The sequence below is a fragment of the Aquarana catesbeiana genome, linkage group LG09 (assembly GCF_042186555.1).
Source record: "Aquarana catesbeiana isolate 2022-GZ linkage group LG09, ASM4218655v1, whole genome shotgun sequence".
Classification (NCBI taxonomy): domain Eukaryota; kingdom Metazoa; phylum Chordata; class Amphibia; order Anura; family Ranidae; genus Aquarana; species Aquarana catesbeiana.
This window is the reverse complement of record NC_133332.1, coordinates 66,614,319-66,631,410: the sequence shown is the minus strand read 5'-3', so window position 1 is coordinate 66,631,410 and position 17,092 is coordinate 66,614,319. Positions and strand designations below refer to the sequence as shown.

General features: G+C 40.7%; 1 protein-coding gene across 1 annotated transcript in view; it reads right to left on the bottom strand.

Moving 5' to 3' along the window:
• Positions 1-17,092, bottom strand: part of LOC141107755 (calpain-2 catalytic subunit-like) — a 77,969-nt gene that overhangs the window by 25,976 nt on the left and 34,901 nt on the right. Inside the window, exons 6-17 of the mRNA XM_073598689.1 lie at positions 16,590-16,673; positions 14,852-14,937; positions 13,122-13,196; positions 12,873-13,033; positions 12,549-12,703; positions 12,455-12,466; positions 10,240-10,448; positions 9,022-9,064; positions 7,383-7,445; positions 5,849-5,906; positions 4,069-4,133; positions 1,926-1,994 (exon numbers count right to left, since the gene is read on the bottom strand). Coding sequence (XP_073454790.1) covers positions 1,926-1,994; positions 4,069-4,133; positions 5,849-5,906; positions 7,383-7,445; positions 9,022-9,064; positions 10,240-10,448; positions 12,455-12,466; positions 12,549-12,703; positions 12,873-13,033; positions 13,122-13,196; positions 14,852-14,937; positions 16,590-16,673 — 1,080 coding nt within the window. The remainder of the gene's footprint in view (positions 1-1,925; positions 1,995-4,068; positions 4,134-5,848; positions 5,907-7,382; positions 7,446-9,021; positions 9,065-10,239; positions 10,449-12,454; positions 12,467-12,548; positions 12,704-12,872; positions 13,034-13,121; positions 13,197-14,851; positions 14,938-16,589; positions 16,674-17,092) is intronic.

The window sequence follows — 17,092 nt, the reverse complement described above, 5'->3', positions numbered from 1 at the left end:
TTTAGACATTAATGGCTGTGTGTTGAGTTATTTTGAGGGGACAGCAAATTTACACTATTATACAAGCTGTACACTCACTACTTTACATTGTAGCAAAGTGTCATTTCTTCAGTGTTGTCACATGAAAAGATATAATAAAATATTTACAAAAATGTGATGGGTGTACTGACTTTTGAGAGATACTGTATGTCCTTTATTTCACACAAATAGAGCTTGGTTTTGGTGGTATTTGATCAGTTTTTATTTTTTGCACTATAAAGAAAAAAAGAGCACCAATTTTGAAAAAAAAAAACAATATTTTTTACTTTCTGCTATTAAACACATCCAATAAAAAAAATGTAAAAAAATATAATTTCTTCATCAATTTAGGCCAATATGTATTCTGCTACATACTTTTGGTAAAAAAAAATCCCAACAACCGTTTATTGATTGGTTTGCGTAAAAGTTATCGGGTCTCCACACTATGGGCTATTTTATCGCATTTTATTTTTTTATTTTTTTCACTAGTGATGGCGGCAATCAGAGATTTTTAGCGGGACTGCACCATTGCAGTGGACAAATCGGACACCCAACTGACACTTTTTTGGGAACCAGTGACAATATTACAGTGATCAGTGCTAAAAATATGCTCTGTCACTGTACTAATGACACTGGCAGGATAGGGGTTAACATCAGGGGCGATCAAAGAGTTAATTGTGCTTGCTAACTGTGTGTGGGGGATTGTGTGATTGGATGAAGACAGAGATTGGTGTTCCTGTCAGAAGGGCGATCTGCCTTGTTTACATAAGCAGATCGCCGTTCTGCCTTCTGGGGAACGATCGTGGGTGGCCGGCGGACATCGGGTCCGCTGGACCCACTGATTGGCTTCCCCTGTGTCTACCCAGTGGCTATTGCACAAAATGACATACAGGTACGTGATTCCGTGCAATAGAGCCGACCTGTCACAGTGAACGTGCGGTAGACGGTCGGCAAGTGGTAAGGGCTCATTCACACTTAAAGTTGAGCCATGTTTTTACTGTCCTAACTGCCCTTTCCCCAATCCCCCTCCACTAAGCTGCGAAGGCAAGGGATGGGGTTGTACAAACACTAAGTCCACTATGCTTTGCTTCGCACTTGCAAGAAATAGTTATTTCCCCTCTCCAGTCATACCGCCCGGAGAATGTGACCCATTTAAATGAATGGAGCCATTGCGCAACATTCCCCGCAACCACATATAATGCACGTGGCTGCGTCATTTACGGTGTTATAACAGCCGGTGAGTAGGTGACATATCGCCTCCTCACCACCTGTTAAACGCCTCTGAAAAGCAATCCAACTGCAGACTGCTTTTCAGGGGTGCGGCAGTCCTTGCCACATGTGTAAACATAACCTAATGACAAGACAATTCTAAAAGATACCATTACTGACTTCCTTTCATAAAGCTGGTTAGCACGGTGACCTTTAGGGCTCTTACACACTGACATCTGGGAGGAATGGGGTAAACACAGGCGGTTGAGCCCCTTGCTGGCCACCCACTGTAATTCTACCATTGAGATGTATCATGTTGCAGTGAGGCAAAAATAACGCTGCCTGCACAATTGGACAGGCGTTGACGCTTTGCAACTGCCTTCCTTCGTTTGAACACCTATGCATCTTATTTGAAAACTGCATTAATGCTATCGGTGTGTTAATGCATTAAAACTTTTTAAAATTCAATGCCTGTGTCAACTTAGCTGCAGATACATTCACTGTGCTGCAGTACTAAAGAGATAACAAAATCCATATATGTACATACTGTGAAAAAAAATAAGAAAAAAAATATACAAATATACAAACATATATAAAAATTGGAATATGTCAATAAGATATTTTTTTATATTCAGCTTGTCACATATTTAGCTGCAAAAATTAAAGAAAAAAAAGAAATAACTTCTAGATAATCCTACCTCCCATTCTTTAATCTTGCTCCAGAGATACTTAAAGTCATTAAGCTGCAGTTTTCCACTTTTCCTGTGCTGCAATTCATCATGTTAAGGTCAACATATAAACAATGTAATGTTGAAGGGCCTAGGCCGATTCTTCACATTTTGCAAGAAAAAAAAAACACAACTGTGTTATCTGTTGGTTCTCCTTCCCCTGGGCTGGAAGGGAAGCTCTTACCGTACCAGTACTGCATTTTGTCCCATCAACAATGTAGAAGAGAAATAGGCGTGGCTCAGTGGGAAGTGGGTGTGACTTTAACTGGACTCCAAAATATTACTGAAAGGCTGGATGATATTTTACTCATGCTGAGGAGTCCAACTCCCCTATGGCAGGCAAGGGGCTGCTGTACATGGGGGCTTATATGAATGAAAAATCATAGATCACTGGTTCTCCATTGGTGCTTTGTGTACCCTACAAAGGGATATGTGTTTCTTACATTAAAGCAGAACTGAGCCATTACAAGTCCCCAGGAGCACTTGCACATTTCGGCATAATGAATTCTCCCCTGGGGATCTCCTAACTGTAGATAAGTTTTCATCCAGAAACCTTTCACTGGATAACGATGCACATAAATGGCCCAATCTTATCCCCGATTCAACATCTTAATACAACCATGGGTCAAGAATTATGCCATTCAGAGCTAACCTTGGGGTTATCTTCTGTATTTCCTCTATTTAAAAATGCTTTTATTGCTCAAAGACCTTTGAGTAACGGTGCAGATGCTCGCCTCCTCTCAAAGTGAACACCAAAGTTTTAACAAGTCTCTCAACGTGCCCCAAAATCTGCCATGTGGCTCAAGCAATGGCAGAAGTTATAAGACACTGGAGATCTGTTCTATTGCAATATATTGTCCAAGGACCTATATTGTCTCTCACAAATCTTACGATCATAACTACTTCCCTACCGGACCAATTCTGGCATTTCTCTCCTACATGTAAGACTCAGCGTTTTTTTTGCCAGAAAATCACTCAAACCCCCCCCCCCCCCCCAAACATTATATATTAATAATAAATAATAATATATTTTTTTAGGCAGAGGCCCTAGAGAATAAAATGTTGGGTGTTGCAATTTTTTGTGTCGCACAGTACTTACGCAGCAATTTTTTCAAACCCCATTTTTTGGAAAAAAAATACACTTTAATGAATTCGAATGCATAAAAACACAATATAGAACCACTTTTTTTGGTGAATTATAAAAGATGATGTTTTCCCGAGTAAATAGATACCTAACATGTCACGCCTTGAAATTGCGCATGCTCGTGGAATGGCACCAAACTATGGTACGTAAAAATCTCCATAGGCAACGCTTTAAACATTTTTACAGGTTACCAGTTGAGTTACAGGGGAGATCTGGTGCTAGAATATTGCTCTTGCTATAACGTTTGTGGCAATACATCACCTGTGTGGTGCGAACACCGTTTCCATATGCGGGCGCAACCTATGCGTTCGCTTCTGCGCACGAGCATGAGGGGACCATGGCGCTTTAAAATTATTTTTTATTATTATTATTTATTTTATTACTTTGTTTACACTGCTCCTGTTCATTTTTTTTTATTACTTTTATTCCCATCACAAAAAATGTAAACATCCCTTGTGATAGAAATAAGGCATTATGGGTCCTCTTAATAGAGACATTTGAGGTTCTATAAGACCCCAAATCTCTCCTCTACCCCGGTAAGCATATAAAAAAAAAAAAAAAACACATTTATCTCTGCTTTCCAGAAAAAAAAATGGCAGTGTTTACATCTGCCAGAACCAGAGATAGCCGGGGACCATCTGGTTCACAGCTGGCTCTATGGTAACCCGGCAGAACTGTCGTATCGCATATATGCCCCCCCAATCACACAGGAGAGCCCAGAGTGGCAGCTAATCAGCCACTGGGATGGTTTTAAAAAAAAGGGAAAAGTTGGCTGATTGGATGGATGATGTCTGTAGCTGCAAGCATCATCCCAGTATAACCACTTCAACCCAAGGACGTCCATGGACATCCTACGGTCAGGAAGTGGTTAATGTATTTCATTTACAATGAAAGGTACCACCACAGCTGCTACATAATCCTATCTTTGTTGACAGCTGTTGTGGTACAAAATTTTGCTGCTAAGGATACATCTGCAATTTTCACAAGCTGCTCACAGGTCTCCATGGAGAAACCATCTGTCTTCAGGTGCGTGTCTGTAACGAAAGGAAATTGTTGGGAAAAAATTACAAATTACTGAGTATTTTCACCTCTCTCCCTATTCTTCTTCTTCTTATTCATTGAGGGACACAGGAAGTCATATCCTTTGGGTTATACTACTGTCTACAGGAGGACTGGACACTTGCAAACAACATGCCTCAGTTTTGTTGCAAAGTAGTACAGAGAGCAAGCTCATAAACACAAAGGGGTGGGACTCATGTGCCTAAATAAACACCAATAAAAGGATTGTGTGTTGAGTACAAAAATACTAACTTCTTTCTCCTCCATTGAGGGACACAGGAAGTCATTAACCTTTGGAACATCCAAAAGCAGCCCAACTGAGGGGTGGGCAACAGAGCAAACAAATAGGCCCAAGAAACAACAGAGGACTGAGGACTGCCTACAGCTAAAGAACCGCCTGAATAACATTATGACTGAAGCTGGCATCAGATAAAGCCACAATACCCCCCTGGTAAAAATTAAAGAACGTGTAAATAGAAGACCAGGTGGCAGCCTTGGGAAACGATTTCTTGATGCTGAAAAGCCCAAGAAGCACTCACAGATCTAGAGAGGAAAGGGTGGAACCCAATCCTTAAGACACTAAGATTAGATGATGGTCTACCTAAGCCACTGAGAGATGGTGGAACGGGAAGCTGGAGCCCCATTAGAGGGTCCATTAGAAATTACAAAAAGTCTTCCTAAAGTAAGCATTGGCTGAGAGAGACTCTTACAGCCCTAACCGCATCCAGACAAAATTTCCTTTTGGTGAACTGGAGCTGGACAATGGGATAGGATAATAATGTCTTGGTTTAGCTGAAGGGCAGAAGCTACCTTAGGTAAATAGGAGGTCACTAATAGCATCCTTATTGATGTTGTCAAGAGCTAATCTAAAGAGACGCTGCCCCCTGAGGGTCATGTTAATCAAACATTTTTTACAAAAGGGTTCCACAGTCCAGCACTAATGAAGGCCTCGTGTTCAGACCAAACCCTCCAGGAAGCCCTTACTGCACACTGCCAATCATAGGCAGTGAGGCATTTCCCGATCCGCAGCTGCACATATGCTGCCTATGATTGGCGGTGTGCAGTGACAGCTTGCTGGGGGGTCCGATCCGAACAAGCCCGAGCACATTATTATCCAGCACTTTAGCCAAAGTGTCCTACACATATAAACCGATATATACGAGAAATGAGATAGAAGGCTTTTAGCAAACCATCACAGCTGCTTCTCATACTAAGGCATGATGGTAGTGGGAAGAGTTACCCTAGACTGACCTATGGTTTTTATTTTGTTTGCCAATGTCCAGCCCTCCTGTAGGCAGCAGTATGACCCAAAAGATTAAGAAACTTCCTGGATCAGTGGACAAGAAAGAAAAATTATTTTCAGGAATTGGTGGTCAAAACAATAATATACTGTATGTTTGGGACTAATCCAATACAGTAATACAAAAGCCAATGTAATATGCAAAGTGCATGCACCCTGAGCACCAATTCGATTTCAGTTTACTGAAGTTTAAATACTGAAACCTGAATTCCTGTGGGTTATTGTACTTTGCATGCTAAGCTTTGCACTGCGGACAGATAACAAATTTGTGATTTAAAGCAACATTTTTTTAAAACTCTGCTCCCTTATAAATGCATTTCAGTTGAAACCATACACTTTTTTAAAAAAACAACCAACATCCAGATTTTAAACTTCTACCCTGACACTTACGTTTTGATGTGGTTTGCACCAAGATCCCCTGTAACTCCTCGGGACTGATCTCCTGGTCCTAAAATGCAACAAAAAATTAGAAAATGGAAAAATGCACTGTTCATACCACAATAATTGACCTACACTTAAAGAGACTCTATAATTTGAATACATGCTCCTCTAACCTTATTGCAAATATGTACCTCATTTAACCAGGGAAAAGTATCTGGTTCTCTAGTCTAGATGGCCGAAACCAACCATTACGGGTACTTACCTTTCCCGTTTCCATCTGCTGCCTTATTCATTTGTCAGAGCCCTGTGAAATACCCAATTCTTTATGAGAAGAGGGCATGTGATTCTTTCTCATACCGCCCGCAATGCAGCATACAGCCAATTGTCAGGCCTAAGCAACGTCACATGGGATAAGAGAAGGTCTTTATCCCTGTGTAAGCTCCTAACCAGACTGACCTAGAATTTACACAAAGCTGTTCCTCAAGTCTCAGGTAGGCAAACAGGCCAGCACGGGGGAACGCAAGTATCATAAAAAATTAGGCTTGTTCATTAGACCTCATGCACACTGCCTCTAAACTCCCCTGCATGTTAGCCTATGTGTCAATACACAAGTAAACTTTTAGAGGTGTTTGGTGGCAGAAGAGTTTAGAGGCAGAAAAAAAAAAAAAAAAAAAAACACTGCTAGTGCATCCCAGAGCAGCAACATTTCGGCAGAAAAAATGCATGAAAACGTGTCTAAATGCGTGTTAACACTAGGTGCGTTTAGCATTAATTTCAATGGCCAAAATAAATTATTTATTCCAGCCAATTAAATTAATTAAAGCCTAAACACTTGATGCTGTAAACGCGGCTAAACACGTTACGCACATTTACAAGCATCAGGCATTTTTTTTTGCCAGGAGTAGGCTTTTAAGAGAGTTAAAAAAAAGTTTCCAGTGTACATGAGGCCTTAAAAGCTAAGTTCACCCTTCAGAACATCTTACATATTACACCCCGTATTTAGGGTTTAACATATTATATATGTTCCAGTTCATGCCCCTATCTCCCCCCTCACCCCTTCCACTGTGACAGCGGTTGAGGGATTCTCTCCCCGCACTTGCTGTTAAATTTTAAAAATGGGATGGCTGTGTGGGGCTTCGCCTACACATGTATCATTCATTCACAGCAATCTGTGAATGAAAATGAATGCCACTACAGCAGACAGCTTGTAGTTCTCAATGAACTGTGAGGGCACTGATGAGCACCGTGGTAGTCCAATGACACTTCCTTCAGTTTTCTAACAGAAAGCCATGGTATGGGCAAGAAAGCTGGAGCCTGACATTGCACCTGCGATCCACTGATCCTTAGTGTAATGCTTTGATGGCTTCTGTGGGAAAAAAATAAAGGCACATTTTTTTATGCAAAAATATAAGCATTTATTATCTTTCCTAAAAATATTAACTTAGCCTTTAAGTGAATCTGTTATTTTCCCCCAAAGCAGAGGTTTGGTTTAAATGTGTATTAATTTTGCCCTGTACAAGTTTACATAAATGACGTCTCTTGCCTGTCCAGAAAGGCGTTTAAAATGGTTGGTGAATTCTTCCATTGTCATCCGGAGCTCACTCTCCTGCAGGGACAAGAACACAAATCAAAGATAATATCAGAAAAGAGATCATTTTTTTATTCATGCAGATATTTTTTCCTGACGATAATTTTGTATCTAACCGTAGAACAATATTTCAACAAAGCTCTTTCATAGTTCCAGATGTTTCTTACACCTACTTTGTGTCTAGAAGCAAATGTGTTCTTTCCTACCTAAAAGTTTCCATGGAGCAGTATAAATGTGACCTCATGGGTCCTCTTCCTCCTTTTCTGTTTGCTGCAGTGGGCAGTCCTGAATGCTGCAGAAAACATGCTCCCGTAATGACCTGGCACTGTTCTCTGCAGTATTCCCCTCAGAATGGTTTGATGGCTCTTCCCCAGGGAACATATCATTGACATCTTAGTCTTATGGGAAATAGGTTGAATAATGCTAGCAGAAGGTTGGTAGTGCAGGGAAATGTAAATTTGGTGCAGGCCAGCATTTAAAAAAAATTGAAATTTAGGTAGAACTGAAGTCAAAACTTTTTAGTTCTTTTTAGAAAGAGTAGGGGGAGGGTTATAACAACTGTCAGGTTTGTAATGCCATCTGTGTCTCGTTATAGCAATATAAATCCCTGATAGTCACCAGAACTAGTGTACCCATTAAAAGATTTCCTCCATTTCTGTTATGGTCACTCAAAATTTGGAACTGCATTTAAAACCTGGCAAGTGTTCTAATCTAAAAGTAAAAAAACTAAAAGTAAAAAAAGTTTTTCCTTTAGTTTAGTCTGGATGGTTCAAACCTAAACTTTTGCTATAAGAAGAAATAAGAATTAAAGTGGTTGTAAACCCTCTCATATACCCAGTGAAGTGAATAGCTTTAGATGATACACAGAGATGAAACAATTCCTCCTACATAATTTCCACTTGTTTATCTGCAGTCTTCTCTTGTATACAACCCTTCAAAAGTGCACAATTGTGATAAAATCCTTCTTCATCTATGAGGAGTACAGAGGAAGGGGTGGAGAGCTGCAGTTACAGCTCTTATACACTATGTGAGAGCTGATTGGAGGAAAGGGACACTACCCCCTTCCACATAAGCAGAGGAATGAAGGAACATGCAGAACTGTATTCTGCATAGACAAACTGCATGCTTATCTCCCTCCCCGTCACAAATTTTATCTCATGTGTCCGGAAAACTTCTCAGAAGTGACTCATGCTAGGAATGAAGCACCAGAGAGAAACGACACTTAGAGCTTTGAAGAGAGCCAAGTAAGCACTACAGATATATGATGTGCTTAGTTCAAATTTCATGACTGAGGTTTACAACCACTTTAAGCATCTTTAAATCTTTAAAGACTGGACACATCAAGGAAGGAAAACCCCATTGTGAAGCTAGAGCATCTGCCTTGAAGGCAGAAGATTGTATGCACTCCATTACAGGGTAAACTTTTTAGAAATATTAAAAAAAAATGTATTATATCCTCTGTTCCTATAATAGAAACCTTTTTCATGAACGTAGAGTTAAAAACTTTAAGCTTTCACTTATACATTATATACAATACGCAACATTATTTTCACAAACACAGTTAAGGAACATATCTTTGCTGGAAGACACGTACCTGAAATACCTTGCCCTTTGCGCTGATCTCGCAGTCAACCTCCCTGAGGAAGAATACAGGCCAATGAGGACACTGGAAATGCTTACTTACTCAAGAATTAAGAAAAAAGTTCCACTTATAACCATTTGATTAAATGTAAAAGAAAACTGTACAGTCAATGTGCTTTTCACACTGCAGTTTGTATGAAGGGGTCTAATGCCCCGTACACACGGTCCGATTTTCCGACGGAAAATGTGTGATAGGACCTTGTTGTCGGAAATTCCGACCGTGTGTAGGCTCCATCACACATTTTCCATCGGATTTTCCGACACACAAAGTTTGGGGGCAGGCTATAAAATTTTCCGACAACAAAATCCGTTGTCGGAATTTCCGATCGTGTGTACACAAATCCGACGCACAAAGTGCCACGCATGCTCAGAATAAATAAAGAGATGAAAGCTATTGGCTACTGCCCCATTTATAGTCCTGACGTACGTGTTTTACGTCTCCGCGTTCAGAATGATCGGATTTTCCGACAACTTTATGTGATCGTGTGTATGCAAGACAAGTTTGAGCCAACATCCGTCGGAAAAAATCCTAGGATTTTGTTGTCGGAATGTCCGATCAATGTCCGACCGTGTGTACGGGGCATAAGAAATGAGCTGTATTTGTTTTCATTCTCAGCTTGTTATAGCTGCTAGCAATAATCACTGTTTTTCTCCCGGTCAGGACGGCTCAGCAAGCAATGGCTTTGCAGGAGGAATTCCCCTGACAACCTGCAACAAAATAAAATCGCTCCATCTATGGCCAGCCTTAGGCAGGTCATACATTAAGCAACCATGGGTTGCAGCAAGGAAAATTGCTTGATTCCCCCATCAACATATTCAGTGTTGATGGGGGAATCCCTCCTGCTGAGCTATTGTATTCTTACACTGGGAGGTTTCCCAGGCATGAGAATGCTATAGCCGCCAGCAGCTATCGAACAAAAAAAAAAGCCCAATAAGCTGGTTGTACTGAAGTCGATCAAGTGATCAACTTCAGCACAACCAGTCTGCCCCCATACATGGATCAAAATTCAGTCGATTCCTGCTGAACCAGCCAAATTTCGATTTGTCTATGGTAGGCTTTATTCCTATGCCCAGAATATTGTTTTGGCAACTATAGACCTAAAAAAAAAGGAAGTGTTTCAGGAGACACACTAACACAAACAGATTCAATTAATGTGTTGAGATTTCTTACTTGAATGTGTTTTCTGTCTCAGTGAAGACTCTCAGGTTGAAGGAAGCCTCTTCATGAGGCATGAAGGTGGTGGGAATGATCAGGTATTGCCCAGGCGGTAGATTATAGCGACCGGTGAGATCTCGCTTGGCTATATATGGTGTGAGAACCATAGGAATCAGATTGGAGACAGTGTTCACTCTCTGCGATACCTTTGTCATTTGACCAAACTGGGAAAGACAACATGACCATAATTACATAATAAGTACACTGATAGAATGTGTGCTACATAATAAAACAAACCTATACCTAAACATTAACACTTAGTGGGATTTATAAAGCACAGTGAAGCCTTCTTAAAATTCTCACTTCCCCCATATATTCCAAAATTAGGGGTTTATATCTCATTTTAGGATAGTTGGAGGCCTGCAAATCTTTCCTTTACTTTACCATCTGTGGATCCAGACTTGCATAGGCACACAAAACAATCTCTGTTGCATATACTATAGCAACAGACTGAATGGGATATTAACAGGGTCAGAGAGTAAAGCTGGCTATACAATTCTTTACTCTTTCCTCCATCCACACAAACAAGATGGATGAAGTTATCCTGCTGCCAGGACGTGGTATTCTGACAGCGGCTCCTGCTGCTGTCAGAATAAACTCCTGTTTTCCAGCATGAGCATGATGATCGACTTCTGTTAAGAGCAGCAGACCACCACATACTGACAAAAAATTTTACCAGTCCATGCTGAAGTGTCTGAATTTCTATCAGTGTATGAGCAGCTTGATTGCATAGACTGTAGTAATAATTGAAACAATACAGACATGGGATGCTTTAAAACACCAACATTTTCAAAGGGACATACTGGAAATTTTTTTCTTGTTGGTTGTAAGGTCTGAGAATTTTTGTACAGATTTAGGCATTCTCGTTTTCAGCATGGGATGAGGATAAAAGGGGTCAGGCAATCCCTGTACATTGTGCCAACAGATTAAGCGGTACAGTAAAGGATTCAGGCAATCCCTGTACATTGTGCCAACAGATTAAGCGGTACAGTAAAGGGGTCAGGCAAGCCCTGTACATTGTGGCAACAGATTTAACCGTACAGTAAAGGGGTCAGGCAATCCCTGTACATTGTGGCAACAGATTTAGTGGTACAGAAAAGGGGTCAGGCAAGCCCTGTACATTGTGGCAACAGATTTAACCGTACAGTAAAGGGGTCAGGCAAGCCCTGTACATTGTGGCAACAGATTTAATCGTACAGTAAAGGGGTCAGGCAATCCCTGTACATTGTGGCAACAGATTTAGTGGTACAGTAAAGGGGTCAGGCAAGCCCTGTACATTGTGGCAACAGATTTAATCGTACAGTAAAGGGGTCAGGCAATCCCTGTACATTGTGGCAACAGATTTAGTGGTACAGTAAAAGGGTCAGGCAATCCTTGTACATTGTGGCAACAGATGTCAAGTACCAAAACAAGACCGGTTAGAGATAAATGAGTATCAAGGTTGGGAACCACTGTTACACAATGTGATAACAAACCTAGGTGTACAATATTTGGGTCAGGAAATTCTTGCACATTGTGGTAACACATTTAGCAGTATAGCAATGGGATCAGATAATCTCTGTACATTATGGTAACAGATTCAAAAGTACAGCAATTGCATTGGGCAAATCGCTGTACACTGTAGTAATGGATTTATTGTTACAGTTATGGGGGTCAGGTAATCGTGCAACATTGTAGTAACAGATTCAGCTGCGCAGTAATGAGATCGGGCAATCCCAGTGCACTGAACTAAAATATTCAGCAGTACAGTAATGGGGATCAGGTATCCCCTGTACCTTGTGATAACATATTCATTGGTAAAGTAATAAGAGGTCAGAAAATTCCTGTACGTGGCTGCAACAGATTCAATTCTACAGTAATGGGGTTGGATTATCTATGCAAATTGTGGTAACAGATTCAGCAATACAAAGTTCAGGCAATCCCTGCTCAGTCACTGTGGTAACAGCTGCAACAGCACAGTAATGGGAACAGGGAAAGCAATGTATACACTGCACTAACAAATTTAACAAAACACAGCTGTCAGTCAGGTGATCGCTCTGCTCCATATAGTGATAGATCAGATGCAAACAGCAATGCAGATGACAGACTGTACGTGGATGATAAAAAAGGGACAGAAGCCATGATTCACTAGAGTACGGACAGACATGTAGTTCTGAAATGTGCAATTCACCTCTTTTGGCACCTGCAAAATAAAAACATGGGTTACTTACTGAACGTGCATATATTTATTATGGCGAATACATATCTTTCAAACAATTATGCACCTTGTAGATCTCAAAACCAATAACCAGAAAGTCCCTCCCAACTGCTCTCCCCTTTCGTCTGTCCTTCTGCATAAGAGAGGCCAGGATTGTGTGGGGGTGCGTCTCATCCTCTCCCTCCAGAGTCACCAGGAACTGGGGGTTAGACCAGAATGTACCTGAAATGGAAAGACAAGCTTATACTCAAATACAACATAGATTTACAGAAACACATTAACCGCTTGTTTTGTCGTTCATGGTGTATAATCTATATGTGCAAAAGTCCCTGATTTGACCACTGGGGTGTACGTTATGTAGTATGCATGAAATAGAACGACAGGTACTTACCTTGATGGTTTCGGCAGCCACCAGCATTGTGCCCTCTCACCCATTTGCCATCAAAACAGCTGTCTTTCCATGGCTTGGGGGTATCACTATCGACTGAGTCTGGTGTCAGATTGCAGATTTCCAGAGTGTCAAAATGGCGCATAAAGTCATCCATTTGCATCCTGAAGAAAAATGTTATTACTATGAGGGCAATTATCAAAGAATGTATGCATTGTAAAGCTCTTAACCACCTAACATCAAATCACTTACCAGAAATCACCATCTTCACGTTTCACATGAAGTTTATCCTTCAGCGAATTGTCCAGCAGTGACCACATTGGGGAGCTGTCAGTAAAGTGATAAAAGTGCTTATTCATATGTAAGGCATTTTCACCCACATCGCAGCGGTATTATTGTGCTTTTTGCCTTAAAGTGGACCTACCATGAATATGTTTTCATGTTAAGTGCAGGCATACCAAGTATGTGTAACAGTTAAAGGTATTTAATACCTCTCACAGAGGCCACATGACTCCCACTGACAATGCCTTCATCTTAAGAGCAAGGCCAAGCCATCTTTATTCAAACATCATCGAAGGCCAGCATCTACTGTACTTCCTGGACTGAGATGGTGGCTCAGAGATGACGCAATCATGTCAATTCTGGTGCCTGTACTATAATCTCATGTAGCTATTGGTTATTTCTGTGTGTCCTGGCAGTGACAGGCGTTTTACAACGCAGTAAAATGCCTGTCACCAGACTATGTGTGAATTCACCCTGACAGCTACAGAATGCTAGGCTATGGCGCATGGCACTGACTAAGGCAACCAGATGAGACAGTTTTTTGTGTTCAACTAGCGGGTTGAATGGAAAAAAAACGGACTCAATTACCACATCCACACATTGGAGGTGGATGGGGGAATCTTCCCCGCTGAACTATTGTATTCGGACTTCCCCGGCATCGATATATCAACTTCTCTACAACCACAGTGCCCTTACATGGATCGAAACTCGGGCCGGTCCCTGCTGAAATGGGTTCGGAAGAGGATTGTTTTTTATTCAGTAAATGGGAAAAAGAGTTGTCTGCACACTACGGAAATACAATATACAGAATACCTGCAGAATATGGCCTGGATGCAGGTGCAAGAACCACGTATTACACCACCATTACAGATGAGCAGGGTGACCCTCACCTTCTCAAAAGCCTTAGCTCTAAAGCAACTGGCATTTGCAGGATGCTAAAACTGGCCATACACTAGTAGAACTGCGTTAACAATTTTTCGTTTTTAGAACATCTGTTTGATTTTTTAATCGTTAGTGGGGTCAAACTGACTTTCGTTTTGGACTGCAGTGACAAGAAAATTCAGAGGCGTAAATTGCTAATTTTTTTCTTGAACAAACTAATTTCTAACAGTGTATGTAGTTTTTGTACAGGAAAGTCTATTTGTTTCAAAATTGAATGTTAAAAGCAATCAAAATCTCTAAGAATTTTCGAAGGACATTCATCAAGTCATCTTACAAATATCTATTCAACAATCCTATTAATGTATAGCCAGCTTTAGCTGTGGGTACGTACAGTAGAATGATCTTCCTCTTTTTTTCCTGCACTGACACACCATCTGCCTCTGATTGGTCACAAAGTATGGCCGAGATTTGGCTTTTGTATGTGAATGCTCTACATCAGCAGGAAATGATGCAGGGCACCTTGTGGACCCCTCCTAGCTCCTGAGGATAGAAGATTTTTTTTGTAGCCCCAGTGATGATGTCCAGGTGCTGAGAAGAGGGATTACAAAGCACAGGGGAAAGCTAATTGAAAAAAATAAACAAGGGACACTACACAGGGGAATAGGAAGGTTTGAGGGTACTTTTAGGCGCTGACTGGTGTTCAGTTCTAAAAATGTAGACTCACCGAAATTACATTACTAAAGAAAAACACCTCTTTGTGTTGTGCAATATACACTATTTCATTAATAAAATGTTTTTATTTTATCCTGGGCACATACTTGTCACTCCAGAGGCCGTTCCACTCCACTTGGCCCCATGGATTTCGTAGTTGGATCAGAGGGATCTTGCGGCCATTGTGTTCTACCTAAAAAAAAAAAAAAAGCAAAAGAACGATATAATGCGATTATTTTCAGAGTCTGGTTAAAAGCCAAAGTGAATCTGTGCCAAAGTTATTTATTTTACTTCTGGGTACAGCAGGGAAATATTAGAGCCTCTGTTATGTTTTTTCTTGCTGTGTCACTGCTGGAAAGATTTACACTTTCTTTTTGATCACAAGGACAAAGGGGGTGGGAGTTCCAAAATTCTGTAGCTGTCACCAGAACAGGAGGCGAGAGGAAATATTCCAATAAGGACACTTGTGCCAGAGAAAAAGGAGGCTTTCCTCTTATTATGGAGATAATGTCTGTCACAAATTTCAGCAGGGACCGGACAAATTTCGATCCATGTATGGGCTAGCTGGTTGTACACAAGTTGATTGATCAACCAGCTTGTCGGGTTGTCGGGTTTTCCCTGAGCAATCAAGGCTGCTGAATGTAGCTGGCAACAATGATTGTTGTATTTTGATGGTCGTGAAGGCTCCATGCTGTCCGAATACATCACCACAATGGAAAGGATTCCCCCACCCACTTTGAATATGTGGATGGGGGGAATCAGCTCATTTTTTTAAATTATAAATTAATTATATACGGCCAGCCTTACTCTTTTAGGGGTTCATTGACGTGCATAAAAGGGATAGGATCAGCTTCAAGTATAACTAAAAGGCAAAACTTTATTTGTTTGGATAAAGTGAAGAGGGGTTAGAACACCTGCCCCACTAGGTAGATTTACCCTCCTTATTTGTTTACCATTATCAATGTAAGTGAAAGTAAAAGAAAATCCCAATAGGAATAGAGGGGAAATCTTCTAATTCGGAGACTAGTTCTGGTCACCTTGGTGACAACCAGGGATTCCTTCACTTTGGAGGGATTTCTTCTCACTTCCTGTTTTGGCTATGGGACATGAAGTGAAGGCAAATCTCCACAATGGGACACAGATGGCTGAAAGAAGTTGACAGGGGTTTTTAACCATCCCTTAATCTATCCAAAATGAAAAAAAAAAGGTTTTACTTTAAGAACATAATGCAAAACGAGGAGCAGGAACACTCTTCCAGAAGGGCAGAACATCCAGATCTTAAAGAAGGGGCAGGGTCGAGCCAAGAACTACAAGAGGGAGAGCTCACCACTAAAACCTGTAAATCGGGGTTTCTCAACCAATGGTCCTGTGGAACCCTTGAGCAATAAGTGATTTCTGCCTCTCAGATGAGTAACCAGTGACACCAATTATCGTTTTGGCGATCCGTAAGCAGGGATTATTCCCATTTACCACAAGAAGAGCATTCTTCCCACTGACCATCGCACTAATGTACTGTGAGATGTAAATATAATTATTAGCAGGGGTTCCCTGGAGCCAAAAAGTGATATCAAGGGTTCCTCCATGTTAAAAAGGATGAGAACAGCTGCTCAAAGAGATTTAAGCCAACAGCTCTCTCATCCCACTGGACTTTGTACAGTATATAACTGAAATATCATTTTTGGGTGGACTAAAGAGCAGTGGTAAACATTTTTCTGAAAATTATATACCAAAAAGAAATAATGGATTCTATCAAACAAAACAGATCAGATATGACATGTGCTTACAACACAATGTTTTCAGCAATATAGTATGTTTTGTAATATAATGAAGTATCTGTGGCCTTACCTCTGAGACCCCAATAACAGAGTATGCGTGACCTTTCACCAATCCTTCAGGGGTTCTCAGTTCCATCTCATTCGGATCCTCAATCTGTGAAAAAAGAAAACACAAAAATGAGGCATTAAAATGAATGATGTGCCATATAGGTTTTGATAGTTTCTCAACCAATTATACCCTTATATTTGAGCTTTGCTACATTATTTTGCACCTATTTTTGTAAGCAGTCTGTGATTAGGTCTCTCTTGCATTTGTCTTCAGCAATTTGACAACTTGCCAGTTGTCTATGTAATGCATAACGTCTGTGTATACTATTGCTATGGTATTCTTTATTGAGTGCACATTGTCTGTATTGATTTACTGACTTACCTGGTACTGATTTACCTTAATGCAGTCAGTCATTCTGTTTATATTGTAGATTGTGAATGTATACAAGTCATCTTGCTAAAGCTGTCCCCATAAGCATATTAAGCATTATCTCTACTGGTTTTCATGCTTGCTTTAGTTATGTT